General features: G+C 38.5%; 1 protein-coding gene across 2 annotated transcripts in view; it reads left to right on the top strand.

The window, feature by feature from the left end:
- The window catches only part of ZNF292 (zinc finger protein 292), a 95,610-nt gene that overhangs the window by 732 nt on the left and 71,985 nt on the right, over positions 1–22,893 (top strand). The window contains exon 1 of one of the 2 annotated variants that reach the window (XM_061427882.1): positions 567–22,845. The exons of the other annotated variant lie outside the window; for it this stretch is intronic. Within the exon in view, the coding sequence (XP_061283866.1) occupies positions 22,666–22,845 (180 nt within the window). The 5' untranslated portion in view covers positions 567–22,665. Of the gene's footprint in view, positions 1–566; positions 22,846–22,893 lie in introns of those variants that run through there. 2 annotated transcript variants of the gene reach the window in all.

Raw genomic sequence — 22,893 nt, 5'->3', positions numbered from 1 at the left:
ATCCGTCCCGCCCCCCGGTCCCGTTCTCGCTGTCTCCCGGCCTTTGTTGTTCGAGTTTCGCTTTAGGACTGAAGGGGCCTTTGTTGATGTTCCGAGGAGCAGTCCCCGCCGACCCCTTCTAGCCTGCGATACCTTCGGGGGTAGGGGGGCGGAGATTGTCCCCTCCTGCCTTTACTTGCTAGGAGCCCCGCTTCCATGGTAGAGGTTGCTCTCCTCGGCGGAGGAAAGCTGTGTGTGTATCCTAGGGTCGAATGTCTCTATGGGGTGGCTTCTCCAGAGTCCGGTTCTCTTTTGCTTTCACCCTTGGAGGATGTGTTTTCCTCTCTGCCCTTCCTCCCTCGTCTACCCACCCCCTATCACTTAGAGCCGTCCCTGTTTGGCCTCCCGGTGGAACGGAGATGATTATGTGGACCCGTGCTCAGGTCAGTTTCAGGCCTTACCCCCCTTTTTTTTTGCAACAAGGACACTGCTTTCCAGTAACTGCGTTCTAACCAGGATTTGGAATGTTAATAGCACTGTTTGATAGAAATCGGGGAGTTTGTGTCTACATTTGGACTTGATTACATACCCTCCAGTTAAGTTTGAATTTAAAGGTGCTGCTGCTGGCTATGGTGAAAATTTTGGTTAGATAATTTTCTTGAGGAAGCAAAAGAATTTATACGGGTCGCATTTCGAGTTAGCTTGTGAACACATTATAGAGAAGTTGTTTCGAAAAGATACTTAACTTAAGGTGAAACAATGGTGGGCCGTTTTAGCATATCAGAGTCATCACATTTTCACTTAATTTTTAGCCTCCACGTTCTGAAATCTTTACAAGATCAGGGATACTTGATACCATACTCAAAATTCTCCATTGTTGTTTGCACCTTGTTGTCACAGATTATTTGATAGTGGTTCATTTTCTTGAAACAAGCAAACCAAAAACAACTTTGTGAGACCGCAAGATGACTTTCTGGGAATAAATGCTATGTGAAAGCCACCCTGTTAAAGTAATATAGGTCTGGTGAATACCTATGGCATAATTAGAGATTATGTCATTCCTTTGAATCCTAGGTTTAAAGAATTGTTGAAATTTACTAATTTCACTATCCTGACTGTAACCACTCATTCCTAATTGGCCTTGTAGATATTAAAGTTTACTTAGATTTTTTCTTTTAAAAAGCCACAAAACTTTAGTAAGATATGCATAAAAAGAGCTCTTTCATTTGTAAGTGAAGTTAGCTTTTTAGTCCGTGAAAAGTGTATCTTAGCTGAAAGACATTTTTCAGGTAGCAGTTCCCACTGATGGATTTAAGGCTGATTACTGTAAATACTCTTGACCAGCTGTAATTATAAGCAGAATTAATAATTCTGGGAAAGTGAAGTCTCATGCAAGTCGGTCTTCATCTGGAGGGTGTGCAGCATAGAGAGTTGTCACTTTAAAATGATTTTTCATGTATGAAGCAGTCTTCCTTTTTTGTCAACATGAAAGAAATTTCCTGTAGCAGTTTTAAGTGTTCAGTCTTACAACATGTACTTTGTTTATACTGACCAGTGCTACTTGAAATAGTAATAAAACAAATGCTGGGTTTGTGAATTTCAAAAATAATGAAGTATTGCAGGCACTAAAATCCCGCAATAATGTAACTGCATTTAAAAGTGGTCTCCATTATTTGAATATGAGGGTGTATCTGATGTTTCAGATCCGCTATAGAACATTTTCTTTATGTGTGTGTGTATATATATTTGGTTACCTGTTTGGTCTTGCCAGATGGGAGGTAACTGGAAACAATTGTTTCTTTAAAATTGTATCATAGCCGTTGTTACTTAACATTTCAGATAGGAATTGAGCAGAGCAATGGTTAACAAACAATTACAGAATTTATTAGAGCGGTCTAAAAACAGTGCTAGAAATACTAGGAGCTAGAAATTGCATCTACCTTTATTATTTAGCTTTTTCTCTCAGGTTTCCATGTAAAACTGGGATATTCACATGCTTCAGGAATGCAAAGATGAATAAATATTTGTCAGAGTTAGTGTGCTTCAGAGTTAACATTCTGTGAGTGTTGATGCTTAGTGCTTGTGTAATCCTCATTGTTGCATTTATTTTAAAATACGACTTAGTTTATATCCTGAATTTTTTACCTCAACAAAAGGTGAATTCTGGAGAATGAAGTGAAACCAACAGAAATAAAGTTGCTTACTCTTTTCTGTTATAGATTTTTCTTTCTTTTTGAATGAGGTATAGGAGAGTAACAGATTTCTTGAGTTCTGAGAACTCTTTCATTTCTAAAATAGAAATGAAAAATGTTTAAGTTCTTCTTATTGTTAACAGTATTGTTTTGCTCTTTATATTGGGTTGCTTCCTGGAAGCATGCCTCACTTTTACATGAGCATTTGCTTTAAGCTTAAAAGGAAAAGGAGGGGAAGATTTGGTAGAGGATGGGTACATGGGAGTGTCAGTAAAGAAAAATCTTAGATTTCTTTATATCTTTATAAGCTAGTTGTAATCTGGATAGTGCTTACTTTTTAAAAAACCAAATTAGAATAAAAATATCTGTTATTATTATATATAAAAACTGATTGTAGTTGGGACTTGGGACTCTTTATTGTATTAGACTAGACCAGCATTCACTCACGCATTCAGCATTATTATTGAATACCCGCACCGTGGACCAGGTAACCATGAGTGTGGTCCTTGGTCACAAGGATTCTACAGTCTCTGGAGAAAGACAAATAATTGCAGCAAAGTGTGATTTATATCTTTTATACGAAACACTGTTTATTTGGAAGTTTCAGCAAAGGCATTCCAGTAGAAGAATTGTTCTGAAAGGATTTTAAAATGACTGTTCATTTAAAAAGTTATGCCATTGTAATAGTTGAAGAATGAGTTGTTGGAGCATGGTGTCTGTTGACAGCATTATATACTGGACTGGATGACTGCTTGATGAATGAGTAATGACTGTTTTTTGGTTATTATCAAAACTGATGACCATTTAAAAATTTTTTTTAAAATTTTATTTATTTGGCTGCGCTAGGTTCAGTTGTGATATGAGATCTTCAATCTTCATTGCTACATGTGGGGTACTTAGTTGTGGCATGCAGGATCTAGTTCTTGAGTTGGGAGTGTGGAATCTTAGCCAGCGGACCACTAGGGAAGTCCCTAATAATTATTTTTAAAGGTGGAATTGGTGTTGTGGAAATTCAGTTGCATATCATACACACACACACACACACACACATATCTCATACCTTTGTTCATACCATAATTCATATAAGCAGTGGTTCTCAACTAGGCATAGTGCTTTTCCCACTGCATTTCTCCCTTCAAGGACATTTGGAAATATGTGGGTCAGTTGTTTGGTTACTCCAGTGACTGGGGTTGTGATAACTGGCCTTTAGTGCTCATGGGCTGGATGCTACATTTTCTGAAGTCACCAAGACAGTTGCACACCATTGAAATGTACCGCTTTGCCTAAAGACCCACAGTTCCCTTTTGAGAAACAGTGGCAAGAAAGAAAAGGAATATATTCATGTTTTTGGTTGTTATATTCTTTTTACATTAATATATAGGTATATTAGGCTTTCCTGCTGGCTCAGACAATAAAGAAACCACTTGCAATGCTGGAGACCTGGGTTTGATCCCTGGGTTGGGAAGATCTCCTGAAGGAGGGCATGGCAACCCACTCCAGTATTCTTGCCTGGAGAATCCCCCATGGACAGAGGAGCCTGGCAGGCTACAGCCCACGGGATTGCAGAGTTAGATATGACTGAGCAACTAGGCACATAGGTATATTAAGAAATGTAGTTAATCTGGAACAGATCCAGGCCAGAGCTTTTTGACCGTTGTGTAAGTGCACACTGAGCTTCAGTGCACATTGAACGTGAGCATTTCTACTTTCTTAGCACAGATTACAAGCAATTACTTAAACGGTAAAGCATCTGCCTACAATGCGGAAGACCTGGGTTTGATCCCTGGGTCGGGAATATCCTCTGGAGAAGGAAATGGCAACCCACTCCAGTACCCTTGCCTGGAAAATCCCATGGATGGAGGAATGTGGTAGACTACAGTCCACGGGGTCGCAAAGAGTTGGACGCGACTGAGTGACTTTCACTTCACTTCACTTAAACAATTACTCAAACAATTCACTTTTACTAGGTTAAAAAAGGTGACAAATTCAGCATACTTAGTTGACCTGATTAAAGCAGAGATTTGACCTTTTGATATCACTGAAATTCTGTGCTTATAAGATGATACAGGAGACTAGTAAGATGTAAACAAATAAGATTTAAATATCACTTTAGGTACATCCTTGGCGGTCCAGTGGTTAGATTTCTGCTTCCACTGCAGGGGGCGTGAGAGTCAATCCCTGGTCTCATAGGTGAGCTAGGATCTCACATGCCAAGTGGCAAAGCATTGTTCCCTCTCCACCCCACCCCCCCAAAAAAGAAAAGATTTAAATGTCACTTCAAGATGACAGTTGAAGAGAGTCAAAAGGCTGTGTATCACTAATATACTTGCTTTATTTTTTATTCTCTTTTTAAATTGAAAATGTGGTATGTTAAAATGATTTTTTAAAAGACGAACACTGAAAACTTGATCTCCTTCCCACCCTAGGTGTCCAGTCACCTTCCACAAAGACAGTCCCTTAATAGTATTTTATGGATCTTTCCAGAAATGCCATTTACTCTTTTAAGAAAAAATTTAAAAATGAAGGCATAGTGTACAGTGCATCTTTGTTTCACAAAAAAAAAAAAAAAGGTATCTGAGAGCATTTTGTAGCCGCACGTGTAAACCTGTGGCTTTCTGTTTTAAATTGTATATTGATTCTAGTCTGTGTCTTAATCAGTTAATTGTTGGTGATTATTTAAAAGAATAATTTAATTTCACCTGCAGTAGTTTCAGTAGAATTCAAAATAGGTAGTAAGCACCTCAGCCTGGGGTATCAGAAGGCTTTATTGAAGAGATGGGATTTGACTTAGACCTTAATGCCTTTATTAAAACTATGTTTAGTGCCTTATTGGTGTAAGAAACAAAAATGAAATTAAAACTGTTGAGAGCTACTCAGTTAAAATTGTGCAGTTACAGTATATCTTTGTGTATGTTTCTTTCATCTATTTGATACAAGTTGATTCTTTTGTCTGCATGTTTTGCTTCCTTTTAATTGTAGTGGCAAGAATTTTGAAAATTCTTAAAGTTCTCCTTGAGAAACCAGACTTGATTGATAGAGACTATCTTAATTTGTAGGTCACTTCAAATCAGAAGAAAAGATGGCTTGCTTGTTAATTAGTGATAATTACTTTAGGTATTGAGGGAGTAATAAGTCATTTAAACTTCAAAAGTTTAGGTAATGCTCAGGGGAAATAATTTAAGTGTTCATAATTAGAATGATTGCATGCTAGAGACATTAAATTCCGCTTTCCAGAATATACTTTTACCAGTTTTAGCAAAGGAAAGCTTTACCAAATTTTGCTTGTCTCCTTCTTAACACTTTTTGGTCCTAACTTAAAATAGGGGAAGGGAAGATGTATTCTGCAGTTGCTATTCATAATATTTTATATTACTAACTTGCAAAACCAAGGATTTTTAAAAATACATGGTCTTAACTATGAAACTGCCGCTGCACTTACTTTCCTTGAGATTCTTTCAAAGTTGAGAAATTACATTATTTTTCTCAACTCCCACACAAATTCAGTTCATAAAATTAACCAACCAATATGTGAGTAGCCTTGCTTCTAAAATGGAAAGTTTACTTATTATTAATGTGTTTGTCAGATACCCTGTGTAACTTTTAACTATGTATTTTCCAGGAGAGTCTCTTGATTCATTGTTTATCTTTTAGCATTTAGAGTTGCACAGTGCACGTCATTAGAAAAAATGTTACCTTTCTCGCCTTACCTATATTTAGCCAAGATTTGTTAAAATTCAATCAATTACATATATATTTTTAAATTTATTTTAAACAAATATTTAAATTCCTCTTATGTGGGAGCACTAAGAGAGCTATGGAGACTTGTAGCATAGAGTTTACAAGATCTGGCACATATATTCATAGTTAAGTAATACTATTAGATAGTAAAGTACCTGGTGATACAGTAAATAGAGTGTGAATTAAGAAAAACTAGATGGAAATGGCAACCCCACTCCAGTGTTCTTGCTTGGAGAATCCCAGGGACGGGGGAGCCTGGTGTGGTGCCGTCTATGGGGTCGCACAGAGTCGGACACGACTGGAGCAACTTAGCAGCAGCAGCAGAGCATTTTGAAATTACTTAAATTAACTAAAAATTGAACAGGAAAGGAAAGCACTGTTTATGTTGGGTCTTAAATGTGGGTAACTAATGTTAGAAGGATGAGAATAAACCTCAGAGAACTGGAACAACTTTGGCATCTTGGAGAAAACGTCAGGGGCTGAGATGAAAAATAGGATAGAAAAGGTAGATTAGAACCAGCTTAAGGGTGTAAGATCCAAACCAAGGACTTTTAACTGATCTTTGTAAGTGTAGATGATATATAGTTACCATTTCCTGAAGACTTGCGCTTCCAAGTTTGAGGTCCTGGCATATTTAGAAGTTCAGAATCTTACAGCCTTTTTTTTTTTTTTTTTGAAATATCCTGTATCAGTTAATGCCAGGTAACTACTCAACTACAGTGGTGCTAAAAGAGTAGCCCGTTTTTATTACTGTTATCAAGTTTATGGGTCTGATGGATAGTTCTGCAGTCAGCTGGTTGGTTGTCTGAACTGAATGATCCCAGATGATCCCACTCATGTCTTGCGGTTGGTAGTTTGGTTGAGAAGCCCCAGTTAAGTTGGCTAGTCTCTGCTCCACTCTTACCCTCTACCCTCTAGTGAGGTAGCCTCAATTTCTTCACTTTGCAGCAGGAACGCCAGTTCCCTCAAACAACTGCTTTCCAAGCTTCTGATTGTGTCATCACCCACTGGCTCAACAAGTAGTCAAAATCAGCCTCTTTGGGTATAGGGAGATGTGATTTTTCAGGGACCAATTTTATAACAATCTGTGACATATCCTGATGGTGTAATCACTCACCTAGAGCCAGACATACTAGAATGTGAAATCAAGTGGGCCTTAGGAAGCATCACTACAAACAAAGCTAGTGAGGTGATGGAATTCCAGTTGAGATATTTCACATCCTAAAAGATGATGCTGTGAAAGTGCTGCAGTCAATATGCCGGCAAATTTAGAAAACTCAGCAGTGGCCATAGGACTGGAAAAGGTCAGTTTTCTTTCTAATCCCAAAGAAAGGCAGTGCCAAAGAATGTTCAAACTACCACACAATTGCACTCATCTCACATGCTAGCAAAGTGATGCTCAAAATTCTCCAAGCCAGACTTCAACGGTACATGAACCGTGAACTTCCAGATGTTCAAGCTGGTTTTAGAAGAGGCAGAAGAACCAGAGATCAAATTGCCAACATCTGTTGGATCATCGAAAAAGCAAGAGAGTTCCAGAAAAAAACATCTATTTCTGCTTTATTGACTATGCCAAAACCTTTGACTGTGTGGATCACAACAAACCGTGGAAAACTCTTCAAGAGATGGGAATACCAGATCACCTGACCTGCCTCCTGAGAAATCCTTATGCAGGTCAAGAAGCAACAGAACTGGACTTGGAACAACAGACTGGATTCAAATCGGGAAAGGAGTACATCAAGGCTGTATATTGTCACCCTGCTTATTTAATGTATATGCAGAGTACATCATAAGAATGTATGGACTGGATGAAGCACAAGCTGGAATCAATATTGTCAGGGTCAATAACCTCAGATATGCAGATGACATCACCCTTATGGCAGAAAGCGAAGAAGAGCTAAAGAAAAGAGCCTCCTGATGAAAGTGAAAGAGAGAATGAAAAAGTTGTCTTAAAACTCAACATTCAGAAAACTAAGATCATGGCATCTGGTCCCATCACTTAATGGCAAATAGATGGGGAAACAGTGGAAACAGTGACAGATTTTATTTTGGGAGGCTCCAAAATCACTGCAGATGGGGACTGCAGCCATAAAATTAAGACGCTTGCTCCTTGGAAGAAAAGTTATGACCAACCTAGACAGCTTATTAAAAAACAGAGACATTACTTTGCCAACAAAGGTCCATCTAGTCAAAGCTATGGTTTTTCCAGTAGTCATGTATGTATATGAGAGTTGGATCCTAAAGAAAGCTGAGTGCTGAAGAATTGATGCTTTTGAACTGTGGAGTTGGGAAGACTCTTGAGAGTCCCTTGGACAGCAGGGAAATCAGCCAGTCCATCTGACAGGAAATCAGTCTTGAATATTCATTGGAAGGACTGATGCTGAAGCTGAAACTCCAGTACTTTGGCCACCTGATGTGAAGAACTGACTCATTGGAAAAGACCCTGATGCTGGGAAAGATTGAAGGCGGGAGGAGAAGGGGATGACAGAGGATGAGATGGCTGGATGGCATCACTGACTCAATGGACATGAATTTTAGTAAACTCCGGGATTTGGAGATGGACAGGGAGGCCTGGCATGCTGCAGTCCATGGGGTCGCAAAGAGTTGGACATGACTGAGCAACTGAATTGAACAGAACGACATATCCCACTTGGGTTTATTCTCCACTGCAATTCCGGGCACTTTTATGGATCAGATTTTTATTCTGTATAGCCCCACCTCTGCTTTCTTCTCACATATATTCTGTGATATTCAAAGATGTTCAAAGATTATTAGATTTTCAAAGCATATCTAATTGCCCCTTTTCTCTCTGGTTGGCAAAAAGCATTTCATTCCTGCTTTCTAATCTCAGTCTCCAAATAGAAAGGCACCCCACCCCATCATTGTACCTTTGGAAAATGTATGGAACAATCTCTCATTTCCCATGGTTCTTTACCTTAATGTTAAACCTAGTGTGTATTTGGTGTTTTGTGTTGTCTCTCTGCCTTACACAATTTAATAATATAGTTATTGTCCTAATGTTTGAACTTATTTTTTCTTAACTGATCAACTTCTTTTAACCTGTCATTCAGTTTGAAATTCTCCCAACATCCTGCTTTTAACCTTCTACCTCAGTGACAGTCCAGTACTCATGACAGTTTTTTTCAGGTTTGTGTTTGCAGAAACTCAAGAGTCTGCAGATTTTAGAGTTACTCAGCTCAGTAAGATGTGACTTTTTTTATGGCATCACTTAGTTGTCCACTGAAACAAGATTATCGGACAGAAATACTTACCTTTACTATGTGTAATGCATTCTCTATTCATTTATTATTTTTTGAAAGCTGCTGTTGATTTTGTGATCCACTAATACATCATAACCAACAAATTGGAAAACACTACTTTCGGGGAATTTCTGGGCACAATTCACTAATAAGCACAAACCCAGATAGCCCTTTGTTGTAAGGTGGCCTTCTAGTCTAGTTGATTCAGAACATGCATACATTTTTATTTTAGAGGAGCATCAAAATTAAAATATAATTTAAAATTTCTTATAATGAATGCTAAAAACCCAACATATGTCCAGGGAATTGGTTTGAGAAATGTTGGTACATAGGCTCAAATCCACACTGAAGCTTGAGCCCAGTGATCTCCATGCTTTGTTACTACTTTTTTTTTTAACACTTTCACTATTCACCAGGAATTTTCTACTCCATCTAAATTGTTCATTCCTCATTTAACTGCTTTTGTGACTTTGTTCAAAGGAGCAGTGTTACGCAGTGAAAAGTCAGATGTCTTTTGAGTTCAAATAGGAGGTCTCCAGCAATCCACACAAGGTTTTACTCATACTTTGTCTGGGGTGAGGATGAAGCTTGGCATTAGAGACTAGACTGAACAGATTGAAGAGGAAAAGAATTAATGTTCAATGCAGGCACTATTAGATGCTTTACTAACAGTGAATTGTTTAATCTGAAGACCTATGAGGTCATAGGATTAAGAACTGTTTAGTCTGTTTAAATGTTTGTTTACCCAAATTGCCTCTTAAGATCTCATCTTTGCTATATAATGCTTGTTCATTATGACATTGATTTATCAGAAAATGTTCAGTGTTGTCAGGCATTTGTTTAGGAAGACTGAGCTATGTGGATAAATGGTCAAAATGAAGCAGTTCTTTAAAACATGATTTTCAAATATATGGATAATGTATTCGTGTGGAAGATTTGGCATCCTAGTGATGCCTGACATATAGGCAGTGTTACAGTGTGTGTTCAGTTACCTAGTCATGTCCAACTCTTTGCAACCCCACGGACTGCAGCACACCAGGTCTCCCTGTCCCCTCACCATCTCCAGAAGTTTGGTAGGCAATGTTATTTATGTTCTAAGTTTATCACTCCTAGATACAAGCTTTATTTACTTTTTTTTTTTTTTAACTATTACTTATTTGTCCGGATCGGGTCTTAGTTGTAGCATGTGGGATCTTAGGGTATTTGGGCTCAGTAGCCGTCATGCGGCCTTCGTTGCTCTGTGGCATGTAGGATCCTAGATCGAATCTGAGTCCCCTGCATTGGAAGCGCAGAGTCTTAACCACTGGGCTGCCAGGGAAGTCCCAGATTTTACATTTAGAGAGAGGTAATCTAAATTTAAAAATAATAATTAATTGATTTGGTTGTCATTCCAATTAGTTTGGGGATGTTTGTTTGTTTGTTTGGCCTCTTAGCTGCCTGACCAGGGATTGAACCCACATGCCCCAGTCCGTACCCCCCCACCCCCACCCCTGCTATGAAAGTGCTGAAACCTAACCACTGGACTGCCAGGGAACTCCCCTAATCAATTCTGTAGAGATACTGGAAAGCTAGCATAACAAATATTTAAATTAAGTCCTGTAGTAATTTTGACTTACCAGAGTTAATGAAGCAGATATTTGTGATTTGAGAGAGATTTATTTCCAGTAAATCAGGATGATTGTGTTTGCTTCTTCTTTTAGATGAGACATTATTGTCAAAAGCAGGCATTTAGAATTTTTACTTGTATAAATAGCTTACATTTTATGTTTTCTAGATAAACATTTGTACATATTCTTGATCATTTCCTAATTTCTGTAAATAAAAGAAATCCCATTTAACATAAACTTGAAAACATCATTATATACTTAATTCAAAAGCGTGAGTATTTATATTCTGAAAAGTATAGATTTTTATTTTCTGAACAAAACTTGCACAAGATTATATTTCAAAAGAATAAAACATGAAGCTTAATAAAATAACTATTAAAAATTAATGGGCTTTCCAGGTGGCTCAGTGGTAAAGAATCCACCGGTCAATGCTGGAGAAGCAGGTTCAATCCCTGGGTTGGGAAGATCCCCTGAGTTGTTCAGTTGCTCATTCATGTCTGACTCTTTGCGACCCCATGAACTGCAACATGGCAGGTTTCCCTGTTCTTCACCAGCTCCCAGAGGTTGCTCAAACTAATGTCCATTGAGTCACTGATGCCATTCAGCCATCTCGTCCTCTGTTGTTCCTTCTCCTCCTGCCTTCAGTCTTTCCCAGCATCAGGATCTTTTCCAGTGAATCGAGTCTTTGCATCAGGTGCCCAAAGTATTGGAGGTTCAGCCTCAGCATCCCTCCTTCCAATGAATATTCAGGGCTGATCTCGTTTAGGATGGACTGGTTTGATCTCCTTGCAGTCCAAGGGACTCTCAAGAGTCTTCTCCAACACCACAGTTCAAAAGTACCAATTCTTCAGCACTCAGCCTTCTTTATGGTCCAACTCTCACCATCCATACATGACTACAGAAAAAACCATAGCTTTGACTAGACAGACCTTTGTCCATCCCCTGAGTAGGAGGTGGCGACTCACTACAGTTGCCTGGAGAATCCCCATGGACAGAGGAGCCTGGCAGGCTACAGTCCATTGGGTTGCAGAGAGTTGGACACGAGTGAGCACAAGCATGACTTAAAATTGATGCTTAAGTACTTTGTATCTGTAACTTGCCATGATTTATCCACTACATACATATATAACTGTATTTTGAATCTTTTTAGGGAAAGTTTTTTGAAACCGCTGGACTAAAATGGGATATTGCAGATAGCATAATAGACAGTGTGAATAAAATTTATATCCTCAAACAAATTGATCATGAAGTTCATCATCAGCGTGAAGATATTTTATAGGGAGAATATCTGAGTGCTTGTAGGAAGAGTATATGAATGCTTGTCATAAATTACTGCTTCTTAGTAATTCAGGATTAACCCCAGTAGTATGTAAAATTGAATATGTTGGCAAGAAATGAGTCAGACTTAGTATATTTAGTATTGTGACCTATTTAGCATTTCTGAAAAGGCAACCTAATGTTGTACATGCTACCTAAAGAGAAATTACTAACACCCAAAAAGACGTTTGAGGATTTACCTATCTTGAGTGAAAACATGTAGTGTTTGGTACCCCCCTCCCCCCAGAATCATCTTTTATTTTACTTGATGGGAAAACCTACCCTCTAGATTCTTTCACATATACTTTGCTTGACAGCCCATTAGATACTGTGAATTAAAGTATTGGAATTCTAAGGGTGTTGATTTTAATTTTCATAAAAATTGTTTATTGTGACCCTTGACATGCTACCTATGACTTTCCTGTTTCTTTATTGAAATTGAGATGCTACAGACTTGTTGGTTGTTATAAGAATTGATCAAAGGCATGATTATGTAAAGTGATTGTTGTCATATAAAGTACCATTTTAATTTACACTTAGAGACTACTTTGGAAACACCTTTGATGTTTTATATATGATAATGCTCTAGCATAATTTTTTTCATTAATACTATCATTTCCAGGTCATCTATTATCACTCTGAAAATAGCATTAGATGACTGATTTACCAACTTGGTTGAAGCCTACATTTTAGAGAACGCAGGATTAGATTTTATAATAACTTATGAAAGATCTTTTTGTCTTTGGAGAAGGGGTACATATTACTCAATGTGTGTGAATATGCCAGGAGAAGAGAATTGACTTTGCAATTAAAATCTTTCCTTTGTCCAAAATTGTAAGACTGGGATTTGAGAGGCTGGGATGAGAGATTCTAGTATTACCTAGTAACCAAAAGCATAGATTTTGAGCTATGATTTGAATTCCAGCTGTCTTCTGTGGGACTTCAAGCTTGGTTTTGGGCCTCTGTCCTCATCTCTAGACTAGAAGTAAGAATAATATCTGCCTTAAAGCTGCTATGATTAAGATATAATATATGTTGGGTGCTTTGCATATCATGATGCTGGAAGCACACAGCAAACATTAGCTATTATTTATAATACATTTACAAGTATGAGATCTGAAACTTTCCCTCATAAAAGAATATTTTTCTGTCACCAAGTCAGGTCTGACTCTTTTCGACCCCATAAGAGAATATTAATCTTAGTAAAATACTATTTAGCTTCTTCTCTACTGGTTTTCAAACTTAAGAAATGAGGGAACTCTCTTTTCCTTCTTCTCCCCCCCTAAAATCTGACTTGAAATCTTGATGAGTAAAACAGAAAAGTTACAGCTGTGAAACAGTTTGGTAAGTATAAGAATAATGTAGAAAATTAATAACACTGTTGCCAGAGATTGTAAAGGGAGTTCAAGCATTGTTCTCTTCAGATGTTATTTTCTTCTCAGATGGTTCTTTTTTCTTTCTTTATTCTACTGCTGCTCTACACTCTCCCAAAAGAGAATGAATGACCTTGTCTTAGAGGCATTAACAAAGCCATCAATGAAGTAATATATTGTATTTAATTTTTCCACACTAAATAAGCTCACTTTTTGGTACTTCAGATTTAAAATATATTTACTTCTCTGGAAGCAGGGCACTGATGTAAATATGTCTAAATAGAGAAACTATTTTATCAGAGAAACAGTAAATGTTAAATAATAGTGAAACTTACACATGGAACAGTCCCACAAGTATACTCAGTGTTTGTGGTTAATTCTTTCTGAAAATTTATTGAGAGGACCTAGACCATCTTGTATATTACCTCAAATATCATATTTTTCTCTAAATTATTTATTTTCTTCCTTGGATTTGAGAAGAAATGACTGTTACCTGGCAAGAGGATCTTTATATCTGTGACCTTCTTAGATAACCTTTCTGCTAACCCTAATCCTTGCTCCAGACTGGATGGTCTTTTCACCTGTGCATCTTCTCAGAGAACCTTTCCACTTTCCTATTCCTTTACGTTTTTCTTTCCATCACTTCTCTCCTTTAGCTTATAGAGATGTGTGTGTGTCTTTCTTGTCTTGTTGCTTTGTTGATCATGTCTTCAGATTGTCTTCCTTTTTTCTAACCTCTTCTCTCCACATATGAGATGTCTCCTATCCTAAAATTTATTTTCTTTTTAATTTTTAACTGGAGGGTAATTGCTTTATAATGTTGCATTGGTTTCTGTCGTACAACAGTGCATATTAGCCGAAAGTATCCATGAAATTAAAAGACGCTTACTTCTTGGAAGGAAAGTTATGACCAACCTAGATAACATTAAAAAGCTGAGACATTACTTTGACAACAAAGGTCCATCTAGTCAAGGCTATGGTTTTTCCAGTGGTTATGTACAGATGTGAGAGTTGGACTGTGAAGAAAGCTGAGTGCCAAAGAATTGATGCTTTTGAACTGTGGTATTGGAGAAGACTCTTAAGAGTCCCTTGGACTGCAAGATCCAGCCAGTCCATCCTAAAGGAAATCAGTCCTGGGTGTTCATTGGAAGGACTGATGCTGAAGCTGAAACTCCAATACTTTGATCACCTCATGCGAAGAGTTGACTCATTGGGAAAGACCCTGATGCTGGGAGGGGTTGTGGGCAGGAGGAGAAGGGGACGACAGAGGATGAGATGACTGGATGGCATCACCGACTTGATGGACATGAGTTTGAGTAAACTCTGGGAGTTGGTGATGGAAAGGGAGGCCTGGCGTGCTGCAATTCATGGGGTCGCAAAGAGTCGGACATGACTGAGCGACTGAACTGATACATATATATAACCCCTCCCTCTTAAGCCTCCCCCTGCACCCACCACCATCCCATCCCTCTAGGTCATCACAGAGTGCCGGGCGGGGCTCCCTGTGTTACATAGGAGATTCCCACTAGCTATCTGTTTTGCACATTGTAATGTGTTTGTTTCAGTGCCACTTGATTAGTCTCACTTTCTCATTCCCCAGCTGTGTCCACAAGTCCATTCTCTTTGTTTGTGTCTCTATTCCTGCCCTGCAAATAGGTTCATCAGTACCATTTGTAAATGTGTTTCTTTAACTCTTGTTTTCTAGTCTTTCTTGCCAGGCTTTGGGAAAGTACCCCACATGTTGTCTTTTGAAAATTCTCTTTTTAAGGTGCTTTGCTTGGCATATTTGTAATACTTTATTAATTTCAGACCCAGGTAGCAATCCAGCAACTTAGACTATTTCATATGCCTGCATGTTGTGTTTAATAAAATTTAATTGTCAACATTTTAAAAATCATAAGCTTTCATGTTGACATGAGAGTAATTTCTCCTGGAGAATTAGAAAATTGGGTAATATTGGACTCATTCATGGCTACAAGCTGAAGTAATGCCTGCTCAGCCTCTGTTAGCATTTTAAAATGTTTGACCCCATTTTAAGTTGCTCTCCCTTTAATTTATTTACACTGCTCTTCAGATTCTCCTACCTTTGTGACTGCTTCTTAGTCGTCTTCACTGACTTTTCCTTTCACCTGCTGGAAATCCTTGGTCATTATTAGCTAGTATTAATATGTTAGTATTTAAGGGGACTAGACCCAACATTTCTGAAAATTTTTGTGGCATTTCTTCAGTGTTCTTCCTTTCACTCTTCCTTGGTGACCCTCAACCATTTTTCCCACCTCATCATCATGCCTGAGACAGGACACTAATCAGGAGGTGGCTTATGTGCCCTGGTTGGTAATCCGTGCTTACATACTCATCTTCAGCAGGTATCCACTCTGACAGCCCCCTGTCTTTCTGGATGCGATTTCCAGGGGGTCCCTTCTCTTAGGCCTTGCCACTCTTCTTAGCTCTTGCTTTCTGTTCCAACCACTTGTGGAACCCTTCCTCATGGGAGTTCAGTAGGTACTTTTTTTGTTGTTATTTTCATTTTTATTTATTTACTTATTTATTTTTGGCAGTGCTCAGTCTTTGCTACCGCACTGGCTTTTCTCTAGTTGCAAAGATTGGGGGCTACTTTCTAGTTGCGGTGCTTGGGCTTCTCATTGTGGTGGCTTCTCTTGTTGCGGAGCCCTGTCTCTAGGGTGCCTGAGCTTCAGTAGTTGTGGCTCCCACCCCTTGGAGCACAGGCTCAGTAATTGTGGTGCACGGGCTTAGTTGCTCCTTGGCATGTGGGATCTTTCCTGATCAGGGGTTGAACCCATGTCTCCTGTATTGGCAGGTGGATTCTTTACCACTGAGCCATCAGGGAGGCCCCAAGTTGGTATTTCTAATTAAACAAGTCTGAAATTGAACCCATTCATGCTCCTCTCCACTCCCCCACCCCCTACCAAAAGAAAGACTGATGGTATTGGTGTAACTACTCCCCTCCCCCTCAAACTTAGTGAAACCTTGAGTCATTTTTAGCTCCACCTTTCACTTCCGCAGTGCAGTCACTGAGTTCTGTTAATTTTATACACACACCGTTTCTTGTATCTTTCTCTGGTTATATCTGATATACTCTTAGTAACCATTTAGTTTCTTATAACAAAAAAAACCCAACAGGTTTTTTTTCATGAAGGTACTTTTCTGTCCATTCACTTCGCTAATCTGTTTCCTACATTGTCATTAAGATTATGTTATTCTTTCAAGGCATGGGTATCATATTTTTAAAGACTTTTAGAAGGGTAACGCAGTGTGGAAGAGTTCAGACACCATGAATTGAAATCCCAGCTCCACTGTTTACTGGCTACGAGCTCAGTTTCTTAACCTGTTAAATGAGGATAGTTGTATTGTGAGGCATCAGCACAGCACCCATCACATTAACAAGCACCACATAAAATGCTCTTCCATGAAAAATAAAATTCAAGCTCATTAGCCTTGCATTCAAGGACTGTCATGACCTGGCACCTAGCATGCCAGCCTGACTGATTGGCAGCCATATCTTATTTCTTTTTTTAGGTAAAGCCTTAAGAGTTTATAGTCTGTTCTTTTACTACGGTTTACATAACTTCCCTCACGTCTGTGCTTTGGCTTTAGCTTTCCCCTTTAGTGTTTCCTTCTTTTATCAGCTCCATTTCTCCATATTTTTTCTCTTAAATCTGATCAGATTGTTAGTTATTATTACATTTTTCATGGGGCTTTCCTGTACTTCTAAATGGATTTAATGATATATTCCCTATCCTTTTTTAACGAATTGTGTGTGCTTTTCTGACTTTTTATCACAGTTTTTCCATATTAACATTGTGGTTGTTGCTTCATCCTCTCCCCAAATTGGAGCTCCTTAAAAGCAGGGGCTATGCCTTATTTTACTGAAGCAGAAGTGGTTAAATCTGTTGAATGATTGTCTCCTCTTTTTTTTCTTGAATAGGTTGGTTTAAATTGTGGGTTGAATTTTGTGCTCCATTACTTACTGAAATTAGGTTTCTTCTGAACACTCTTGTTTCATCTCAATTCCAACATCAGTTTTCTATGTTCAAGGCAAGGGTTCAATTTGATCAAATGTTTTTATAAAGCAAACTTGAGTGTATGATGAGTAGTAGCTATCATAATATCTTGCATTTATTAAGTGCTGGAAGGAAAGTTATAACCAACCTAGACAACATATTAAAAAGCAGACATTACTTTGCTGACAAAGGTCCGTCTAGTCAAGGTTATGGTTTTTCCTGTGGTCATGTATGGATGTGAGAGTTGGACTATAAAGAAAGCTGAGCACAGAAGAATTGATGCGTTTGAACTGTGGTGTTGGAGAAGACTCTTGAGAGTCCCTTGGACTGCAAGGAGATCCAACCAGTCCATCCTAAAGGAGATCAGTCCTGGGTGTTCATTGGAAGGACTGATGTTGAAGCTGAAACTTCAGTACTTTGGCCACCTGATGTGAAGAGCTGACTCATTTGAAAAGACCCTGATGTTGGGAAAGATTGAGGGCAGGAGAACGGGACGACAGAGGATGAGATGGTTGGATGACATCACCGACTCGATGGACATGGGTTTGGGTGGACTTCAGGAGTTGGTGATTGACAGGGAGGCCTGGCGTGCTGCAGTCCATGGAGTCGAAAAGAGTCGGACACGACTGAGCGACTGAGCTGAACTGATTGTGTGCAAGACACTGGTGTATGTGTGTGTATGTGTGAGAGAGAGAAACAGAGATGGCGTGAAGGACTGATAGAAAGGAGCTCATTGTAATCCTCAGTCATCCTCTTAGGTGGGTGGCTGCTATCCCTATTTATATATGAGACTGCTGAGGCACAGATAAGTAAAGTAGCTTGCCCAAGTCAGTAAACTCGTTTAATTGAAAAGAAAAACAAAACCCAAACTAAGTTTAACATTTTTTTTTTCTTTTTGGGTATTAAAATTTGTTTTACATACAAAGAGAACTTACAATAATAACCTTAAATTATTTGAAACTAAACTTCAGGAAAGCAGAGCAATGAATATAGGCAGTTAACTGTGATCAAATTTGAGTAATAGTCTTATTTAAGAATGTCTTGATCTCTTTGTTTAGCAGTAGTGGGAATTTCATTAGTTTTGAATTTCTTTGAGTAACGTTGCAAATTGAGGAAGAAGTATGTCAAGGCTGTATATCGTCACCCTGCTTATTTAACTTATATGCAGAATACATCATGCAAAATGCCGGGCTGGATGAAGCACAAGCTGGAATCAAGATTGCTGGGAGAAATATCAGTAACCGCAGATATACAGATGACACCACCTTAATGGCAGAAAGTGAAGAGGAACTAAAGAGCCTCTTGTCGAAGGTGAAAGAGGAGAGTGAAAAAGCTGGCTTAAAACTCAGCATTCAAAAAATGAAGATCATGGCATCCGGTCCCATCACTTCGTGGAAAATAGATGGGGAAACAATGGAAACAGTGAGAGACTTTATTTTCTTGGGCCCCAAAATCACTGCAGATGGTGACTACAGCCATGAAATTAAAAGACGCTTGCTCCTTGAAAGAAAAGCTGTGACCAACCTAGACAGCATATTAAAAAGCAGAGACATTATGTTGCCAACAAAGGTCCGTTTAGTCAAAGCTGTGGTTTTTCCAGTAGTCCTGTATGGATGTGAGAGTTGGACCATAAAGAAGGCTGAGTGCCGAAGAATTGGTGCTTTTGAACTGTGGTGTTGGAGGAGACTTGAGAATCCTTTGGACTGCAAGGAGATCAAACCAGTCAGTCCTAAAGGAAATCAATCCTGAATGTTCACTGGAAGGACTGACACTAAAGCTGAGGCTCCAATACTTTGGGCACCTGACGTGAAGAGCTGACTCATTTGAAAAGACCCTCATGCTGGGAAAGATTGAATTCAGGAAGAGAAGGGGATGACAGAGCACGAGATGGTTGAATGGCATCACCGACTCAGTGACACAAGTTTGAACAACCTCTGGTAGATGGTGAAGGACAGAGAAGCCTGGCATGCTGCAGTCCTTGAGGTCCCTCAACAACAATTTATAGGTCTTTTAAGGGTATAATCAATACATATTTATAAATTAAAATCAGGGCAACTTGTTGAAGAAATCTGTTTCTAATGTCCTAATATAACTAAGATCAATTCTTTATTGGATTAAAAAAAAATGCATTTGTGTTGTTTGGCCTCTTTATATGGTGCAAAGAAGTACCTGAAGTCCATGGGGAAAAGTAGGTCATCAGTGGTCTTTAAGGCTGCTTTTAGTTGGGTATCCTGTAAACATTTTAATATGAAACCTCAGTATAGGGATGTCTCATTATAAACTTCACACATGTGCATGCATATTACTTCAGCTTATATTGCTATTTGAATGTTTATTAAGTAATAAAATTTGTATTTTAGATAGATTTCATAGAAAAAGTTTTTTCCCTCTTCTGTACTGTATTTTATACTCTGTTTGGAAACTGCTGGTTTATAGTGCTACAAATAGCTAATGTTTCTGAGATAACGTTAAGTAACTGCTGGGTTTATTTTTCCCATTTTCATAGTGTACTGGAGAAGTGACAGTAGTGCCCAATCAGATTTTGTTTTTCATCCTGCCTTTTAGTCACATTTAATATAATGTGTATTCCCAGTTTATTGTTTCTGTCATGCTTTACCCTTTATGAAGATCCCTGAGCATTGAGTGCCTGTTAACATCAGATTCCCTCTCAGCTCTGAATCAACTTGCTCTGATATTGGAGCTTGGTCCTTTAAGCATTTCTCCATTGATTGGTATTAAGTTTGTCAGTAGAGGATCTGAAGGGACTTTACACAGAGGGGCTTCTTGCTGCTACTGCATGACCATGAGTGGCACAGATACAGGGACATCCAGTGGTTCTCTGCCCCAGGTGAGTGCTCAGAGTGGACAGAGTCTTGTTGAGCTCACAGCCCCAGCCCCAAATTTGTGACCACCTCTCCATGTCCTGACACGGACACTGCAGTCCCCAGCTCCAGCACCCCACCTTTCCCTGTGTGGCTGCTTGCTCCATAGGTTGTTTCCCGTGGCCCTCCGTGCAGATGCTGCTGGCAAGCAGGTTCTCAGCTCCCTTTGTGGGCTCACCTCCCAGCGACTTAGGCCCAGGGAACCCAACCTGACAGACTTCTTTACTATCCAGTAGGCTGCAACTGTATCTTCTCCAACAAAGTTCAAGCCCTAGCTTTGGGGAAGGGCCCTCTACCTGGTGTGTTTTTTTGCTTCTGGTACTGTCTCGGCTCTTGAGTATTTTTTTAGAGTGCTGTTTAATTGTCTGTGTTTCTCCCTGTTACGATCATTCTTCATGTGAAACTTTGCCTGTTCGAATCTCCAGTTTTTTGGTTTGACCCTGATACAGTAGGCTAACATGAGATAAATTACATACTAAACATAAAAACTGTATGCAGATTAGTATCAGTACTTTCAGCCTCATACACTTTGGATATTTGGCTCATCAGCTAGTTCATGGAAACTGGCTTTGGTATTAAAGGAATATATATATATATATATACACACATATATATACACACACACACACACCATGGTTGTAAATTCAGTTTATTGCTCCCCAAAGTTGTTTAGATGAGGGAATGGAGCAGTTGTGTGTGTTTTCATAGTTTAATATCCTTATACTTGAAACAATCAGGAAGTGTCAAATGAGAACTTTCCAGTCTTATAAAGTTATTAGCATATTTATTGCTCAAAAAATTTCCACCTGGTCAGTTTTTGGAATAAATTAGCAACTGACAGGCAGAAGTTATCTTTAAAAAACTTCCCCAAGTAGTAGTTTGGGTTAAGAAAAAAGAACACCCACACTCCCAGAGGATGTAGGGCTGGTGAGGCAAGGCGACAGAAATGTTATCTTGAGTAACTTATTAGTAGTAGTAACTTCTTAAATGGTTTATTTGTAGACTTCTAAATTTGATTCTGTTTAACATTTTCATATTAGAGGTTTCTTGTGGATGTTTAAAATCAGCTTTGCTAATTTTAAGATTCATCTCATATCTTTAGTAACACATACCACATACCTGCAGTTATTGCTATACAGTTGACTAAAATACTCTATTAATACTACATGCATTCCCAGGAATTTTTCTCAATTTACTGGTTACTGGATTTCTGACTTCCACTATGGTTTGTGTGAACCCTAGTTCCAGCTTTTTCTTTGAAGCTTAAAATGGATGAAGATAATGTTTCTAGAAGTTAAAGAATAGAATAATAAAAATAATCAGATTATTGATTCTGTAGCCAATAATTTTGAGGTATCCAATAGCCTTTACACTGGCATGAAAGTAATGAATCTACAGTGTATTAAATAAATCATGTATTTTTAATTAATAAAAGGACACCAAAATCTGATTTGTGTTTAACTTCACTATTTGTGACAACTTTGGTAGAAAGATTATTGAAGATAAAACTGATAATCCTGACTTTGTAGATGATTATTTTCCCAGTGGAACATTTATCTAGTTAGTATTTTAAGTAAAATTTTAAAAGTAAATAACATTTCCTGTGAAGGAGCCAATTAAAAAAAAATAAACCTAGCTTATAATTACTGTGTACACCATGAGTGCTTTTGAAAAGGAAAAATGTATTTTTTAATAAAGTTACAAGTAGAAATTTTTCTCCCTGCAGTGGAAAGAATGGTACCTTATATGTCTTTAAGTCTTTAACATATAAGATTGATTCAATAAGGATGTGATGTACTTGAGAAGGACTATAATTACAAAGAGATGGACCTAATCATCTTAAAGAAAAATAGAATTCTTTGCAATAGTAAAAGTAATTGGGAGGAAAATAATTTGTAGTGTGTGTATGTGTATATTAGTCACTCAGTTGTGTCCAACTCTTTGTGACCCCCTGAGAAGGAGCCCACCAGGCTTCTCTATCTATGGATTTTTCCAGGAGAGAATACTGGAGTGGGTTGCCATTTGCTTCTCCAGGGGATCTTCCAACCCAGGGATTGAACCCAGGTCTCCTGCATTGCAGGCGATTGTTTACTGTCTGAGCCACCAAGAAGCCCAATTTATAGTATGTATTACTATCAAATACCTTTTTTTCTTGCTGGTTGTCTTCTGCAAGAAAATATAACATGAAATAGATGTGGCATATGTTGTATCTTACTAAAGTAAAATTCAAGTATATTATACAGTGTTGTAACTTAAAAGTTACATTTTTTAAAAGCCTCCTTTGGTTGACACAGTATGGCAGTTAACACAGTAATTTTAATTTTCTTGGTGTACTCTCTGTATTCTTTTAGAACTTTAAGCATACTTTTCTGTGTTATTAATGGAGGTGAAAGTGAAGTCGCTCAGTCGTGTCCGACTCTTAGCGACCCCATGGACTGCAGCCTACTAGGCTCCTCCGTCCATGGGATTTTCCAGGTAAGAGTACTGGAGTGGGGTGCCGTTGCCTGTCTTTTTATTCACACA

The sequence above is a fragment of the Bos javanicus genome, chromosome 9 (genome assembly GCF_032452875.1).
Source record: "Bos javanicus breed banteng chromosome 9, ARS-OSU_banteng_1.0, whole genome shotgun sequence".
Taxonomy (NCBI): Eukaryota; Metazoa; Chordata; class Mammalia; order Artiodactyla; family Bovidae; genus Bos; species Bos javanicus.
The sequence above is the reverse complement of the archived record's forward strand: the minus strand, read 5'-3'. Positions and strand labels throughout refer to the sequence as shown.